Consider the following 17,613-nt stretch of genomic DNA (forward strand, 5'->3'; position numbering starts at 1 on the left):
TGTAAAGTGAAGTGTGATGACCAGATACCACCTAGTGTTGACTACTGCTACAGAGTAATGTGCAATGCACCACAAACCTTCAAAGAAGCAATGATTTCACCAAAATCAGAGATTTGGGCTACTGCTATGAAGGAGGAGATGGATTCCCTTAGGGAAAATGATACATTCACATTGACCACACTGCCAGAGGGTAAAAATGCAGTGGGGGGCAGGTGGGTCTATGCGGTCAAAAACAATTCAGATGAGACTGAGACATACAAGGCAAGATATGTTGCAAAGGGATATAGTCAAGTGGCAGGAATAGACTATAAGGAGACTTTTTCTCCAACTGCAGCTAGCAGCTCAGTATGACTTAGAGTTACATCAGATGGATGTCAAAACAGCATATCTACATGCTCCTATTGACTGTGAAGTGTACATGGAGCAACCAGAGGGTTTTGAAGTCAGGTCAGATACAGGTGAGCAACTAGTCTGCAAACTGAACAAGTCACTGTACGGCCTGAAACAGTCAGGAAGGAACTGGAACAAAATGTTGCATGATCACCTTAGTGAAAATGGTTTTACACAGAACCCAGCTGATCACTGTGTTTACAACAAACAAACTGCAACAGAAAGGATCATTTTGATAATTTGGGTCGATGATCTAATTATCGCTGCTAGTGATAGTGACTCACTCACAAGTGTAAAAGAAATGTTAAGTGAAAAATTTAAGATGAAAGATCTTGGGAGGCTTAGACATTTCCTAGGCATTGATTTTACACAAAGTGAAGGGAAAATAAAGATGAGCCAAACAAGGTACATAACCAAGATACTGGAAAGGTTTGGTATGTCAGACTGTAAAACAAGGTCAACACCATGTGAACAAAAAACAAACTTTGATGGTGATGGTGAACCTATTGATTCAAAAAGGTATCGTGAAGTGATAGGCAGCTTGATATATGTTATGACATGTACAAGACCGGATATCAGTTGGATTGTCAGCAAGCTGTCACAATACCTATCAGAACCAAAAGAGCAACACTGGATAACAGCTAAACATGTGTTGAGGTACTTGAAGGGGACAATGAATCAGGAGTTGTGTTACAAAAAGGGGGTGGAAAAACTCAACCTCGTAGCATATAGTGATGCTGATTGGGCAGCAGATCAAAGTGACAGACGAAGCATAACAGGGTATTGTTTTAGTTTAACTAAATGTGGACCTGTTATTTCATGGAGGTCTAAGAAGCAGCCAACAGTAGCTTTATCTACATGTGAAGCAGAGTACATGGCACTGGCTGCTACTACACAAGAAAGTTTGTACCTTGTACAGTTTTTGGGCCAGATGGATAGTGAGTGCCATGTTGCGAGTGACAAGGTGCAATTGCTCTGTCAAAGAACCCAGTATGTCGTCAGAGATGTAAACATGTTGACATCAATATAATTTCATTCGATCTGCGCTCAGTGATGGCAAAATAAGTATTGAATATTGTCCAACGGCAGACATGGTTGCAGATGTTTTGACTAAACCTGTAACGAAGTTCAAAAATGAAAAATTATTGGGTTATATGTTTGGAATGTAAACTGACATTTGTGAGATGTATAACTGTAAACTAAATGTGTTGATAGTTAGGTTGAATACGACTTGTACAGTATAAGAGCAAGTGGGGGTGTTAACATATAGACTAATATGTTATAAATTGTGTTCTTACACTGGTACAGTTATGCCCTATGAGAGATGTACAACTGCGCATGTGCGAAAATAAAGAATGGGCATTTTCCCGCGTTCTGGTTGAAACACCAACGATGAACATGTGTGTTTATTCCTCCGTTAAGTAAGCCGGTAATCCTGTCCTGAAGATGACAGCACCAACACCTTTATAGGCCTACAACAACAACTGCCAGCACTGATAGGGTAACGCCTCGATCACACCGATGAAACTTATAGCATAACAGCATTATCTGGATATGTGTGTAACAAAAGTTCAACATTCACCTTCCGCTACCATTTCCGTCAAGCCATACACATACAGTTTGACTCATACGTTCGATAAATCCAACGCATGCACCACACAGAATGGTGCAAGGCAAACACAGCGTTCCACTGGAAATTAATGTACTTCTGGTGTACCAAAATGCCAGAGCTGTCGGTGTGATCGAGGCATAATGCATCAGAAAGCGAAAGTGAAAATAGCCTTCTGTAGTCTAAACGTTTTGTAACTTTAGAAGGGAAGACAACATTCATACAAAGATATCCTACACCTCCCGAGCTAGAACATCAACCTTGGTAAGAAGATGTTTGAGATATTTTCCAATAGATTGTGTTAATTTGTGTGCGATTTGAATTCGTTTTAAATATAATCAGTAGTTTCGAATGTCTGTGTGAAGGTGTTGAATGGCTTTTTCCTGCGCGCGTAAACTGCCATAACGCAATGAACAGTGCGTAATTTGACATAAAGGTATACCCAAAGCCCTATAGAAGTATGTCAGACAACCCCTTGTCTAGCTAATGTTAGCAGTCTAGCTAACGTTAGCCACCAAAACCAAGCTAGAATTCATAACATATCATATGTAACATATTGTAAGTTTTGCAAATTCGTAACATATTGTATGTGGGTGGGGGTAGAACGGGTGTATAATTCAAACTTCTAGCAACCCAAAGGTTGCGAGTTCGAATCTCATCACGGACAACTTTAGCATTTTAGCTAATTAGCAGCTTTTCAACTACTTACTTATTTTTTAGCTACTTTTTAACTACTAAGACAGATGGTTACTTAAGGCAAAAACGTAACTCTTTTAGCTAACGCTTCCCCTAACCCTAATGTTCGCGAGCTAGCTAACGTTAGCCACCTAGCTACATATCATATCTTTGCAAATTCGTAGCATATAGATTTTTGGAAATTCGTAATTTATAGTACGAATTGTAATTCGTAACATATAATACGAAATGGGTGATGGACATCCACAACTTAATACATACCGTACGAAACATAACATACAGTTGAAGTCAGATGTTTACATACACCATAGCCAAATACATTTAAATTCAGTTTTTCACAATTCCTGACATTTAATCCTAGTAAACATTCCCTGTTTTAGGTCAGTTAGGATCACCACTTTATTTTAAGAATGTGAAATGTCTGAATAATAGTAGAGAGAATGATTTATTTCAGCTTTAATTTCTTTCATCACATTCCCAGTGGGTCAGAAGTTTACATACAGTCAATTAGTATTTGATAGCATTGCCTTTAAATTGTTTAACTTGGGTCAAACGTTTCGGGTAGCCTTGCACAAGCTTCCCACAATAAGTGGGTGAATTTTGGCCCATTCCTCCTGACAGAGCTGGTATAACTGAGTCAGGTTTCTAGGCCTCCTTGCTCGCACACGCTTTTTAAGTTCTGCCCACAAATTGTCTATAGGATTGAGGTCAGGGCTTTGTGATGGCCACTCCAATACCTTGACTTTGTTGTCCTTAAGCCATTTTGCCACAACTTTGGAAGTATGCTTTGGGTCATTGTCCATTTGGAAGACCCATTTGCGACCAAGCTTTAACTTCCTGACTGATGTCGTGAGATGTTGCTTCAATATATACACATCATTTTCCTTCCTCATGATGCCATCTATTTTGTGAAGTGCACCAGTCCCTCCTGCAGCAAAGCACCCGCACAACATGATGATGCCACCCCCGTGCTTCACGGTTGGGATGGTGTTTTTAGGCTTGCAAGCAACCCCCTTTTTCCTCCAAACAAACGATGGTCATTATGGCCAAACAGTTCTATTTTTGTTTCATCAGACCAGATGACATTTCTCCAAAAAGTACGATCTTTGTCCCCATGTGCTTTTTTATGGCGGTTTTGGAGCAGTGGCTTCTTCCTTGCTGAGCGTCCTTTCAGGTTATGTTGATATAGATTCCGAGGCATTAACGTTAGGTGGTTGGTGGCTGCTGTACTTAATTACAGCTACTGATTGCAGTCTGCCACCCAGTTAGCTGGCGTTGGGTAAGTTTGGCTTTATACATAGCTTGGGCTTTGTCGAGTAAGGCTTAAACTATGTATTTAGATTGTAGTTAGGTATTATAGGTAGGCATCGTGGGCTGTATATTATTAGGTATTATAGGTAGGCATCGTGGGCTGTTGTGGGTAGTTGTTGTTTGTAGTTATTGTAGGTTACTTTTGTATTCGGCGGTGCCGGGTGTAGCACGAAGCTAGCTAGCCAACTCACCTCCTGGACTAGCTGGCTAGTAGCTATTAGCAACGGTAGCAACTAAATATAATATCCTTTTAGCCAGCTACATTCGTTCGCAGCGACGCCGTTTTTCAAACAAAGTCAACACAGCAGCCATTGCTAGCTAGCCAACACTACCATCTGGCTGTACTGTGGTAGCTAAATACAATATCTTTGTGCTAGCTAGCCAACGTTTAATCATTGCTGCGTTATGCGTTATGGTAAGTTTGGCTTTATACATAGCTTGGGCTTTGTCGAGTAAGGCTTAAACTATGTATTTAGATTGTAGTTAGGTATTATAGGTAGGCATCGTGGGCTGTATATTATTAGGTATTATAGGTAGGCATCGTGGGCTGTTGTGGGTAGTTGCTGTATGTAGTTATTGTAGGTTACTTTTGTATTCGGCGGTGCCGGGTGTAGCACGAAGCTAGCTAGCTAACTCACCTCCTGGACTAGCTGGCTAGTAGCTATTAGCAACGGTAGCAACTAAATATAATATCCTTTTAGCCAGCTACATTCGTTCGCAGCGACGCCGTTTTTCAAACAAAGTCAACACAGCAGCCATTGCTAGCTAACCAACACTACCAGCTGGCTGTACTGTGGTAGCTAAATACAATATCTTTGTGCTAGCTAGCCAACGTTTAATCATTGCTGCGTTATGAAAGAACTAGACACGGACACGAATTATCTGTTTAGTGTGTTAACACACTATTGGTAGTCCGTTGTAACCAAGTATTGGTGCTAAACTGTGTGTTGTTGGATGCTAGCATGCTAGTTAGCTATGGCGTCATAGTTAGCTAGCTGAATAAAGTAAGTTGAGTCTAGTCCTTGAAACATTGAACCGTTGTAGTTTACAACAATTCTAACTTCTAAAGTGGAAGTTGGGAGAGTTTTATTCGGGTGGTTCAGTGAAACAATTATAGTTTCCGAGGTGGAAGTTGGGAGAGTTATATTTTTTTTGGTGAGGGAGGCCTTGCTCTCTCCTTTCCCAGATGTTTAGTTCATTTCATTCCGATCTCCTCTGCATTATTGTAGCCATCTGCTACAGCCTGTCAACTATGCCTCTGCCTATCCCTGTTCTCTCCTCTCCGCACAGGCTACACAAACGCCTCACACCGCGTGGCTGCTGCCTCTCTAACCTGGTGGTCCCTGCACGCACCACACACCTGGAGTTCCAGGTCTCAGGCAGCCTCTGGAACTGCCGTTCTGCTGCCAACAAGGCTGACTTCATCCCAGCCTATGCTACCCTCCAGTCCCTCGACTTCCTGGCGCTGACGGAAACATGGATTACCACTGAAAACACTGCTACTCCTACTGCTCTCTCCTCGTCTGACCATGTGTTCTCGCATACCCCGAGAGCATCTGGTCAGAGGGGTGGTGGCACAGGAATCCTCATCTCTCCCAAGTGGTCATTCTCAATTTTTCCCCCTAACCCATCTGTCTATCTCCTCATTTGAATTCCATGCTGTCACAGTCACTAGCCCATTTAAGCTTAATATCCTTGTCATCTATCGCCCTCCAGGTTCCCTTGGAGAGTTCATCAATGAGCTTGACGCCTTGATAAGTTCCTTTCCTGAGGATGGCTCACCCTTCACAGTTTTGGGGGATTTCAACCTCCCTACGTCTACATTTGACTCATTTCTCTCTGCCTCCTTCTTTCCACTCCTCTCCTCTTTTGACCTCACCCTCTCACCGTCCCCCTACTCACAAGGCAGGCAATACGCTTGACTTCATCTTTACTAGATGTTGCTCTTCTACTAATCTCACTGCAACTCCCCTCCATGTCTCCGACCACTACTTTGTATCCTTTTCTCTCTCGCTCTCCTCCAACACTACTCACTCTGCCCCTACACAGATGGTAACGCGCCGCCGCAACCTTCGCTCTCTCTCTCCCACTACTCTCTCCTCTTCCATCCTATCATCTCTTCCCTCTGCTCAATCCTTCTCCCTCCAATCTCCTGATTCTGCCTCCTCAACCCTCCTCTCCTCCCTTTCTGCATCCTTTGACTCCCTGTGTCCCCTATCCTCCCGGCCGGCTCGGTCCTCCCCCTCCAGCTCCGTGGCTTGACGACTCATTGCGAGCTCACAGAACAGAGCTCCGGGCAGCTGAGCGGAAATGGAAGAAAACTAAACTCCCTGCCGACCTGGCATCTTTTCACTCCCTCCTCTCTACATTTTCTTCATCTGTTTCTGCTGCTAAGGCCACTTTCTACCACTCTAAATTCCAAGCATCTGCCTCTAACCCTAGGAAGCTCTTTGCCACATTCTCCTCACTGCTGAATCCTCCCCCCCCACCACCCCCCCTCCTCCCGCTCTGTGGATGACTTCGTCAACCACTTTGAAAAGAAGGTTGACAACATCCGATCCTCGTTTGTTAAGTCTAATGTCACTGCTGGTACTGCTCACACTGCCCTACCCTATGCTTTGACTTCTTTCTCCCCTCTCTCTCCAGATAAAATCTTGCGACTAGTGACTGCAGGCCGCCCAACAACCTGCCCGCTTGACCCCATCCCCTCCTCTCTTCTCCAGACCATCTCCGGTGACCTTCTCCCCCTACCTCACCTCGCTGATCAACTCATCCTTGACCGCTGGCTATGTCCCTTCCGTCTTCAAGAGAGCGAGAGTTGCACCCCTTCTCAAAAAAACCAACACTCGATCCCACTGATGTCAACAACTACAGACCAGTATCCCTTCTTTCTTTTCTTTCCAAAACTATTGAGCGTGCCGTCTTTAGCCAACTCTCTTGCTATCTCTCTCAGAATGACCTTCTTGATCCAAACCAGTCAGGTTTCAGGACTGGTCATTCAACTGAGACTGCTCTTCTCTGTGTCACGGAGGCTCTCCGCACTGCTAAAGCTAACTCTCTCTCCTCTGCTCTTGTCCTTCTAGACCTGTCTGCTGCCTTTGATACTGTGAACCATCAGATCCTCCTCTCCACCCTCTCCGAGCTGGGCATCTCCGGCGCGGCTCACTCCTGGATTGCGTCCTACCTGACCGGTCGCTCCTACCAAGTGGCGTGGCGAGAAGCTGTCTCCGCACTATGTGCTCTCACCACTGGTGTCCCCCAGGGCTCAGTTCTAGGCCCTCTCCTTTTCTCCCTATACACCAAGTCACTTGGCTCTGTCATATCCTCACATGGCCTCTCCTATCATTGCTACGCTGACGATACACAACTAATCTTCTCCTTTCCCCCTTCTGATAACCAGGTGGCGAATCGCATCTCTGCATGTCTGGCAGACATATCAGTATGGATAACGGATCACCACCTCAAGCTGAACCCTGGCAAGACGGAGCTGCTCTTCCTCCCGGGGAAGGACTGCCCGTTCCATGATCTCGCCATCACGGTTGACAACTCCGTTGTGTCCTCCTCCCAGAGTGCGAAGAGCCTTGGCGTGACCCTGGACAACACCCTGTCGTTCTCAGCTAACATCAAGGCGGTGACCCGATCCTGCAGGTTCATGCTCTACAACATTTGGAGAGTACGACCCTGCCTTACACAGGAAGCGGCACAGGTCCTAATCCAGGCACTTGTCATCTCCCGTCTGGATTACTGCAACTCGCTGTTGGCTGGGCTCCCTGCCTGTGCCATTAAACCCCTACAACTCATCCAGAATGCCGCAGCCCGTCTGGTGTTCAACCTTCCCAAGTTCTCTCACGTCACCCCGCTCCTCCGCACACTCCACTGGCTTCCAGTTGAAGCTCGCATCCGTTACAAGACTATGGTGCTTGCCTATGGAGCAGTGAGGGGAACGGCACCTCCGTACCTTCAGGCTCTGATCAGTCCCTACACCCAAACGAGGGCATTGCGTTCATCCACCTCTGGCCTGCTGGCTCCCCTTCCTCTGCGGAAGCATAGTTCCCGCTCAGCCCAGTCAAAACTGTTCGCTGCTCTAGCACCCCAATGGTGGAACAAGCTCCCTCACGACGCCAGGACAGCGGAGTCACTCACCACCTTCCGGAGACATTTGAAACCCCACCTCTTTAAGGAATACCTGGGATAGGATAAAGTAATCCTTCTACCCCCCCAAAAAATAAAAAAATAAAAAAATAATAATTTGGGAAAGTGGTTATCCCACTGGCTATAGGGTGAATGCACCAATTTGTAAGTCGCTCTGGATAAGAGCGTCTGCTAAATGACGTAAATGTGCCCTTGAGCAAGGCACTTAACCCTAATTGCTCCTGTAAGTCGCTCTGGATAAGAGCGTCTGCTAAATGACTAAAATGTAAATGTAATGATATAGGACTCGTTTTATTGTGGATATAGATACTTTTGTACCTGTTTCCTCCAGCATCTTCACAAGGTTCTTTGCTGTTGTTCTGGGATTGATTTGCACTTTTCGCACCAAAGTACGTTCACCTCTAGGAGACAGAACACGTCTCCTTCCTGAGCGGTATGACGGCTGCGTGGTCCCATGGTGTTTATACTTGTGTACTATTGTTTGTACAGATGAACGTGGTAACTTCAGGTGTTTGGAAATTGTTCCCAAGGATGAACCAGACTTGTGGAGGTCTACAATTGTTTTTCTGAGGTCTTGGCTGATTTCTTTTGATTTTACCATGATGTCAAGCAAAGAGGCACTGAGTTTGCAGGTAGGCCTTGAAATATATCCACAGGTACACCTCCAATTGACTCAAATTATGTCAATTAGCCTATCAGAAGCTTCTAAAGCCATGACATCATTTAAAAAAAATGTCCAAGCTGTTTAAAGGCACCGTCAACTTAGTATATGTAAATGTCTGACCCACTGGAATTGTGATACAGTGTATTATGTGAAATAATCAGTCTGTAAACAATTGTTGGAAAAATGACTTGTGTCATGCACAAAGTAGATGTCCTAACCGACTTGCCAAAACTATAGTTTGTTAACAAGAAATGTGTGGAGTGGTTGAAAAATGAGTTTTAATGACTCCAACTTAAGTGTATGTAAACTTCCAACTTCAAATGTACGTTTTCGCAAATTCGTAAAATATTGTATGTTTTGCAAATTCATAACATATTGTATGTTTTGCAAATTTGTAACATATCATTCAAATTGGATTTCGTAACATATAATACGAAATGGGTGATGGACATACACAAATTAATACACACCAACATAATTTACTAAGTGGACTGTCTCGGATTTACAGTGGGGGAAAAAAGTATTTAGTCAGCCACCAATTGTGCAAGTTCTCGTCACTTAAAAAGATGAGAGAGGCCTGTAATTTTCATCATAGGTACACGTCAACTATGACAGACAAATTGAGAAGAAAAAAAATCCAGAAAATCACATTGTAGGATTTTTAATGAATTTATTTGCAAATTATGGTGGAAAATAAGTATTTGGTCACCTACAAACAAGCAAGATTTCTGGCTCTCACAGACCTGTAACTTCTTCTTTAAGAGGCTCCTCTGTCCTCCACTCGTTACCTGTATTAATGGCACCTGTTTGAACTTGTTATCAGTATAAAAGACACCTGTCCACAACCTCAAACAGTCACACTCCAAACTCCACTATGGCCAAGACCAAAGAGCAGTCAAAGGACACCAGAAACAAAATTGTAGACCTGCACCAGGCTGGGAAGACTGAATCTGCAATAGGTAAGCAGCTTGGTTTGAAAAAATCAACTGTGGGAGCAATTATTAGGAAATGGAAGACATACAAGACCACTGATAATCTCCCTCGATCTGGGGCTCCACGCAAGATCTCACCCCGTGGGGTCAAAATGATCACAAGAACGGTGAGCAAAAATCCCAGAACCACACGGGGGGACCTAGTGAATGACCTGCATAGAGCTGGGACCAAAGTTACAAAGCCTACCATCAGTAACACACTACGCCGCCAGGGACTCAAATCCTGCAGTGCCAGACGTGTTCCCCTGCTTAAGCCAGTACATGTCCAGGCCCATCTGAAGTTTGCTAGAGTGCATTTGGATAATCCAGAAGAGGATTGGGAGAATGTCATATGGTCAGATGAAACAAAAAAAAACTCAACTCGTCGTGTTTGGAGGACAAAGAATGCTGAGTTGCATCCAAAGAACACCATACCTACTGTGAAGCATGGGGGTGGAAACATCATGCTTTGGGGCTGTTTTTCTGCAAAGGGACCAGGACGACTGATCCGTGTAAAGGAAAGAATGAATGGGGCCATGTATCGTGAGATTTTGAGTGAAAACCTCCTTCCATCAGCAAGGGCATTGAAGATGAAACGTGGCTGGGTCTTTCAGCATGACAATGATCCCAAACACACCGCCCGGGCAACGAAGGAGTGGCTTCGTAAGAAGCATTTCAAGGTCCTGGAGTGGCCTAGCCAGTCTCCAGATCTCAACCCCATAGAAAATCTTTGGAGGGGAGTTGAAAGTCTGTGTTGCCCAGCGACAGCCCCAAAACATCACTGCTCTAGAGGAGATCTGCATGGAGGAATGGGCCAAAATACCAGCAACAGTGTGTGAAAACCTTGTGAAGACTTACAGAAAACGTTTGACCTGTGTCATTGCCAACAAAGGGTATATAACAAAGTATTGAGAAACTTTTGTTATTGACCAAATACTTATTTTCCACCATAATTTGCAAATAAATTCATTAAAAATCCTACAATGTGATTTTCTGGAGAGAAAAAAATTCTCATTTTGTCTGTCATAGTTGACGTGTACCTATGATGAAAATTACAGGCCTCTCTCATCTTTTTAAGTGGGAGAACTTGCACAATTGGTGGCTGACTAAATACTTTTTTTGTACATACAGAATAATACAAAATGCTCTGAGACCAGGTTGAGAGACAATGCTTAACATAGGCTGAGTAGATGTTTGTAGATTAAATCAGCAATCATATTCTGTTGGCATGATACGTGACTCAAATTGGGTGTATGCTGTCTCCATATCTGTATTCATTGATAAGTCAGGGTCTTCAGTCAACTTTACAGAATGAAATAGATAATGTTTTCCCTCCTATTCTAATATTCTGTGTCTAGTGAGCTAGAATGGCATCTGGTCCGGAATCGGGGTCTTCTTCTGTCCATTCCACCAACATCTCATTCCAGAATGGGGCCAGTGTCAACGCTCCCATAATGACTGGTAACACCATTGGAGCAATCCATTATCATACATGTGATGATGGGTAGTGTAAAATATATACTTTTAACACAATGATTTAGCACAAAATAAATAAACTGAGCATTACACTCATATGAGACAAAAGTTCAATTATTGACAAATATTGACATAAAACGTTATCACACTCAATCATACCAATCATTCGAGCTTGCTCATTGGGCAGCTAGAATGACTTCCATTTGACTTATCAGGATGGACAGATGTAATATTTATCATAACAGTGGGTCCTCTTCTCTTGCAGTCCCTTCGCCTGCAGCATCCCAGCACACCAGCCCCTCATCAGGCCATGATTTCCTGAAGAAACACAAGACAGTTCTGGAGACCAGGATGGGCAACCTTCGTCCCATCCTTAGCGCACTCGTGCACCTTGGGGTTCTGAGTGGGGAGGATAGAGAGGAGGTGGACATCAAAACCACACCGACCAAGAAGAACGAAGCTCTGCTGACAATGATAATTAAGAAAGGGCAAACTGCGCAGGAACAGTTTTACCAGGCCCTGAAAAAAGCAGACCATCTCCTGGTGGAAGACCTGGAGGGATAGACTACCTCCTAATACACTGCCATATCCATAATTGCCAATTCCATTCCGTTATGAAATAAGACCAAATGTTTAGGAATAAGTCATGCGAATTAGGATAGTTTATTTAAATGTCAATATAATATGAATAAGAAATTAAATGCCAATGACATTGTCTTATCTGTCATTCCATGAATCAATAAACATGTTCTTGTGTCTAGGGCTGAGGTGGCCCTAGCTGCACTGCAGATATATTTTGATTCCATATATGATTCCACAGGGGCAGGTGATTCCTGTGGATTTGATATTACCCCTTTTCATTACATGAACCAAGGCCTAATAGTGGACTATTTCAGCTCCTTCTTGCTGTGTGTCATTGCTTACATTTTCTTGTTTTATTTGGCAAAAATGATGTATGCTGTATAATATATACAGTGCCTTCAGAAAGTATTCACATCGCTTGACTTTTTAGGATCAATGTAAGGATCATCTTTGGTGACAAACAACCCCACTCTGTATAGAGTTGGACCCAATTTCATATCAATATCAGTGAAAAAGAGCCATCCTAGAGCTGTAGTTACTAAATTATCCACTAGATAGAGGGCTTCACCAGCATGTTGAGCCTGGCAGTAGCGAAGGCTGCAGTATCAGCAACTTCCGATGTTACTTGCTGACTATTGAGATGATGAACTTGGTGACCTTTGAGTGATAATCTCTCCTGCTCAACATAACTGGCCACATTAATTACCCATGGGCACCTTTGAGGGCCTGGTCCATCATAGACGTGGCAGGAGCAGGCAGAGAAACATGGCACCCCTTCAAAATGGGATGATATGCCTACATTTTCACATTCAGCACATGCACATAGTGTAGTGACGTCCTAACTTGGCAGGAGTGGAGTGAGAGGTAGGGAGTGAAAGAGAGGAAGGGAGGGTGAAAGAGAATGCAGAGGGTGCGAGAAAGAGGCAGAAAGACGGTGGGGGAATGAGAGAGAGCAATTATTCATCAATGTTTTATTTATTTATGTAAGAGGCAGTAACTCCCCTGGCAGCAGCAGGAGAAGAGAGGATCCTGGGAGACTTGCAAAATAGAATATATATATCAGGGACATGTGGGGAAAGTATCAATAGAAATGGCTGTAAAAAATTATGGCAAGTGCGTTATCGTAAACTCTTCAAGCTTCCATCCCCGGGGAAGGCATTATACGTCGGCGGGCGGACGGTAACGGCGGTGAACGGCGAAGCTGCTGCTCAGCCCGCCCCTGTGTAATCACTTTTACGTGCGTGTCGTCCGCAAGTCGTTCTCCCCTCTCTCCTCTCTATCCCCTCTCTCCCTGTTTATTGGAGCCGGACAACAAGTCTGTGGCGCCACACTCACAACTCAGCTTAATACTGCTTCAAAAATGGGTTTTGTGGACTGGGTAAAAATCTATTGGGATTTTATATGGCTTCCTTTGAGAAGGCTTTGCTGTGCTGTCCTCCTCATCTTGTGTCAGATTTGCCTGTCTAATGATGGTTAATAATAGAATGAGGTACAGCATGCTAGGAGTGCTGCTCACAATCCACAGCCCCTGCCAACTACCTCCATTACAGTTTCCGCTCTCATTCAGTGTTGTGCTGAATCAGCTCAGTACTGTACCCTCTGTTATAGTTTCTCTGTTTGCATTGCTTTCACATACAGTAGTGATTATATAGATTTGATTTTACTATTACAATTCTGCATGATGGACTTTCTGTCTGTGACTGAGGTTAAACAGTACTGTGTGTGTGTGCGACTGTGTGTTCGCCTGCATGTGTGTCGTATGTGTTTCTGAGTAACGTACATGTGAGTACACCTGTGTGTATGATATAATTTGTGTGCGTGTATGTGTGTGTGTGTGCGTGTGTGTGTGTGTGTGTGTGTGTGTGTGTGCGTGCGTGCGTGAGAGCGAGGGATCACATGTGGATTCATGCCCCTCAACACTCACACAGTTGGTTCTTTCATTGTGCACATTTGCGTCACAGCCCATACAAACCCCTCACTTCTCTCTCTGCCATGACAACAGGCTAGAGCAGAGTTACAGTTGAAGCCTTTTAACTAAGCTTGTCAGTGTGTGTGTGTGTGTTTGTGTGTGTGTGTGTGTGTTAGCTGGGATCAGGCCTGCCTGCCTGTTTGTATATTAATCACATTGCTCTCAACTGACTCCAGACCAGTGCTATGTTGTATAGAAATATAGCTTTACATAAGACAGTTGGGAGACAGGTATAGCTTCCACATCAAAATATTGCTTTTGGCACTTGGGTGCACTGTACACAAAAACCTCTTTGTCTTTTTCCCAGACCTGGTATTCAGATGTAAAGTTGTGTTTACTTTAGAGGCAATAATGATATAGTATCTTTGCCTGACGACTCAAACTGAATTCTTCTGCTGCTCTATCGTTTGCTACATACTTTAGTCTGAGACTGCCATCAAGAAAGTCGTTTGTGGTGATTTCAAAATGAGGGGTGTTGTATAAAACAAAGTAATCAGCGATTGGATCATCTCTAACCAACCAGAGTATCAAAGCCAATGACACATTTTCAAAACCCGCTTTACCCACGTGTGTTCTGGCTCTCGGTTTCTGGGAGCAATCAGTCTAGAATGGATTTCCAGATTTCCAATAGTATCTGTGCTTTTTCAAGAAGCAAAATAATATGTTAATAGGATTTCTTTCCCAGCATGAATTTGTCCATTCAACTTAATGTAGTTCATGTCTTTCCTTTCTATGGGATTTATATGGAAAACCATTGGAGGGGAGCTACAGAGACCAGTATCAAAATCTACCACAGACCATGTATGTCCTCATACTGTGTTGCAAGGAGTCTCTCTCTCTCTCTCTCTCTCTCTTTGAGAGTGTATAGATTGCTGGGTCATTCAAGGGCTCTGGAGTGTTCCCCTCACATAACATAACTGTATATAGAGACTATACGATGCTTCTAGACTTTCCACGAGACTACCAATTTATGAAAACCCTGGGCCTGCTCAGACATTTTAGCAGACGCTCTTATCCAGAGCGACTTACAGTTAGTGAGTACATACATATTTTATTTTATTTTTCATACTGGCCCCCCATGGGAATCAAACCCACAACCCTGGCATTGCAAACACCATGCTCTACCAACTGAGCTACATCCCTTCCATCCCCTACCCTGAACGACGCTGGGCCAATTGTGCGCCGCCCCATAGGTCTCCCGGTCGCGGCCGGCTTACGACAGAGCCTGGAGACAAAGGCACAAACATAATTCAAACTACTAAAATAAGTTTGTGATAAACTTTTTTATTTTGACAAACTCCCCGAAAAAAACTGAATAAAAGCAAAAGAACACACACCAACGGCATTATAAATGATTGTTAAAAAAATATCTGTACATGCAGGCATAACTGCTATTATATATAACAACTTTAAATACCTTTCAATAAATACACAGTTGTTGATGTGTTTTTGTATCAACAACTTTTGATGATATGCCTGCTAATTAATTGCTTTCAATCACGTCTCTTTGTCAATGGTCGTCATGGTGAATAGCGTGGTAAGAGTGCATGCAGACAGAGTTCCTGTCTATACTTAGCAGCACCATCATGTGCATTCGTATCCAGCCTAACCTTTACAGTACAGATGCCCATAATAAAACGCTATCTATCATCCCTCTCTGTCTCCTTTTCTGTCTCTGACTGTCTCTTCCTCAATTTTCCTATATCTCCTGGAACTGTCTGGTGGCACACTGTGTGTGCAAGCAAGTGTGTGTGTGTGTGTGTGTGTGTGTGTGTGTGTGTGTGTACATGTTTGTGTGGTGTGTGTGTGTGGCAGGTAGCCTGGTAGGCCCCACCACTACAGGTAGTGTTAATACCAGCCAGCTCACACGTGATACAAGTCAGTATTTGACGTCCATCCACCCGAGTGCCGCGCAGTGGTCTAAGGCACTGTATCGCAGTGCTAGCTGTGCCACTAGAGATCCTGGTTCGAATCCAGGCTCTGTCGTAGCTGGCTGCGACCGGGAGACCCATGGGGCGGCGCACAATTGGTCCAGGGTAGGGGAGGGAATGGCCGGCAGGGATGTAGCTCAGTTGGTAGAGCATGGCGTTTGCAATGCCAGGGTTGTGGGTTCGATTCCCACGGGGGCCAGTATGAAAAATAAAATAAAATATGTATGTACTCACTAACTGTAAGTCGCTCTGGATAAGAGCGTCTGCTAAATGACGTAAATGTATGAGGATGATGTGGAAACCGTCCACTAGGGGCAACAGTGAGCGCTGTTAACTTCAAGTAGGTTTCGGTTTTTCTAGGGCGTTGTGGACGGGGATGGAGGATGGGCGAAAGCATCTGCCTCAGATTTGTTTTATTTTAAGCCTATCCCAAACCTTAACCCTTACCTTAACCATTCGGAATTAATAATTAACCTTAAGAATTCTGAGTTAATGCCTAAACTTAATCTTAAACACTTTGAAATTTGACGCTTGGAACAACTTTGAAATTTGACGTTTGAGAAATATATGGAACATCTCATTCTGACGTGAGACTGTGAGAGCTGATAGGTTACTACTACACTCAGTGCAGATTTATTTGTGGTGTACTGGTGGCAGATATCTGTTAGCACCGCTGTCATATCAAGAATGGAGCCTGACGTGTGAGAACATAATGTCCGAATTTGGCAACAGTGTTAGAATTTCAGCCACAGATCAAAGGAGAATGCTTTCTACTGACATCAAAGGTTTTCTCTTTCAAGTCATATCACTCAATACCAGTTTTAACATGAAGCAGGGAATGGAACATTTTTCAGTAGCTATGCAATACTATCAACAGCATTTACAGCAGTGGTGTGTGAGGGACTTCTGTGTTTGAGAGACAGACTAATGCTGTCGCATAATGCAAATACCAGACATAGATTTGAGGCAGGAAGGCAGGCTACCTCTCCAATGTCAACTCCTGGATGTTGACTTTTCTTTCAAGCCCAGAACATGAACACGGTCCATAATATTTATAGGATTACAGTATGCTGTTATAAATTATGAAAATGTAAGGAAATGCACATGTACCAGACAGTCTATGAAGTCCCCATTCAAAAGGGCCATTATACAATCTCTGTAATAAACATTCCTGTGCACCCCTCTGGCACCCACCCCCACCCCTTCACAGGCCTGAGTGTTGATGAATAGGCCGCTGACAGAAGGTCACATGACTCAGCAGGGCCTATTGCACAGCGTTATCTGCACCAGTAGATCTGGTAGTCATTCATTATCTCTCAGGTTGAATGACAGGACCAGGTCCTAGTAGGCTGGGAGGCCCATCATCACCCCTCCTGAAGTAAGGACAGACCAACAACACCAAGACTGAGAACCAGCAGCTACGCTATAAGAAGTGAAACTGACCTCCAAAGAACAATGAAAAGTAACGGAGATCAGCCTGTTTATCAGTTTTATAAGGTGGTTGTCACCTTCTTCCTCACAGATATACTCATAGAGCTTAGCGTGTTAGCATCTTATGTTCCTTGCTTCTCTATCATGGTGATCACAGAAAGCAGTGACTCTTGTACAATATTTGACTATGCCAGAAAAAGTTTATTGATGGGTGCATTAAATCTTTCCTTTTTAGTTTTTCTTTACCTAAAAGGTCACAGTATGGAAGGGGGGGGATATGGGAATATGGGATGGTCTTGATGTTCTCCTCATACCAATGTCTTGACACACTGGTCCACAATGATTTAGCAACACGTGTGAGGAGAAGAAACAGGATTTAGCAATGCAGCTAGTATTTATTAAGCGCCAGGGCAGTCTGGGTTCACATCAAC

General features: G+C 43.7%; 1 protein-coding gene across 1 annotated transcript; it reads left to right on the forward strand.

Annotated features, from left to right (window-relative positions):
- Positions 1-1,857: 1,857 nt before the first annotated feature.
- Positions 1,858-12,061, forward strand: LOC121583304 (caspase recruitment domain-containing protein 8-like). Its single transcript, XM_041899487.2, has 3 exons — positions 1,858-2,263; positions 11,152-11,254; positions 11,535-12,061. Exons 2-3 carry the CDS (start codon positions 11,161-11,163, stop codon positions 11,831-11,833), a joined length of 393 nt encoding a protein of 130 aa, XP_041755421.1. The 5' UTR covers positions 1,858-2,263; positions 11,152-11,160; the 3' UTR covers positions 11,834-12,061.
- Positions 12,062-17,613: the final 5,552 nt, after the last annotated feature.

The sequence above is a fragment of the Coregonus clupeaformis genome, chromosome 15, assembly GCF_020615455.1.
Source record: "Coregonus clupeaformis isolate EN_2021a chromosome 15, ASM2061545v1, whole genome shotgun sequence".
Classification (NCBI taxonomy): domain Eukaryota; kingdom Metazoa; phylum Chordata; class Actinopteri; order Salmoniformes; family Salmonidae; genus Coregonus; species Coregonus clupeaformis.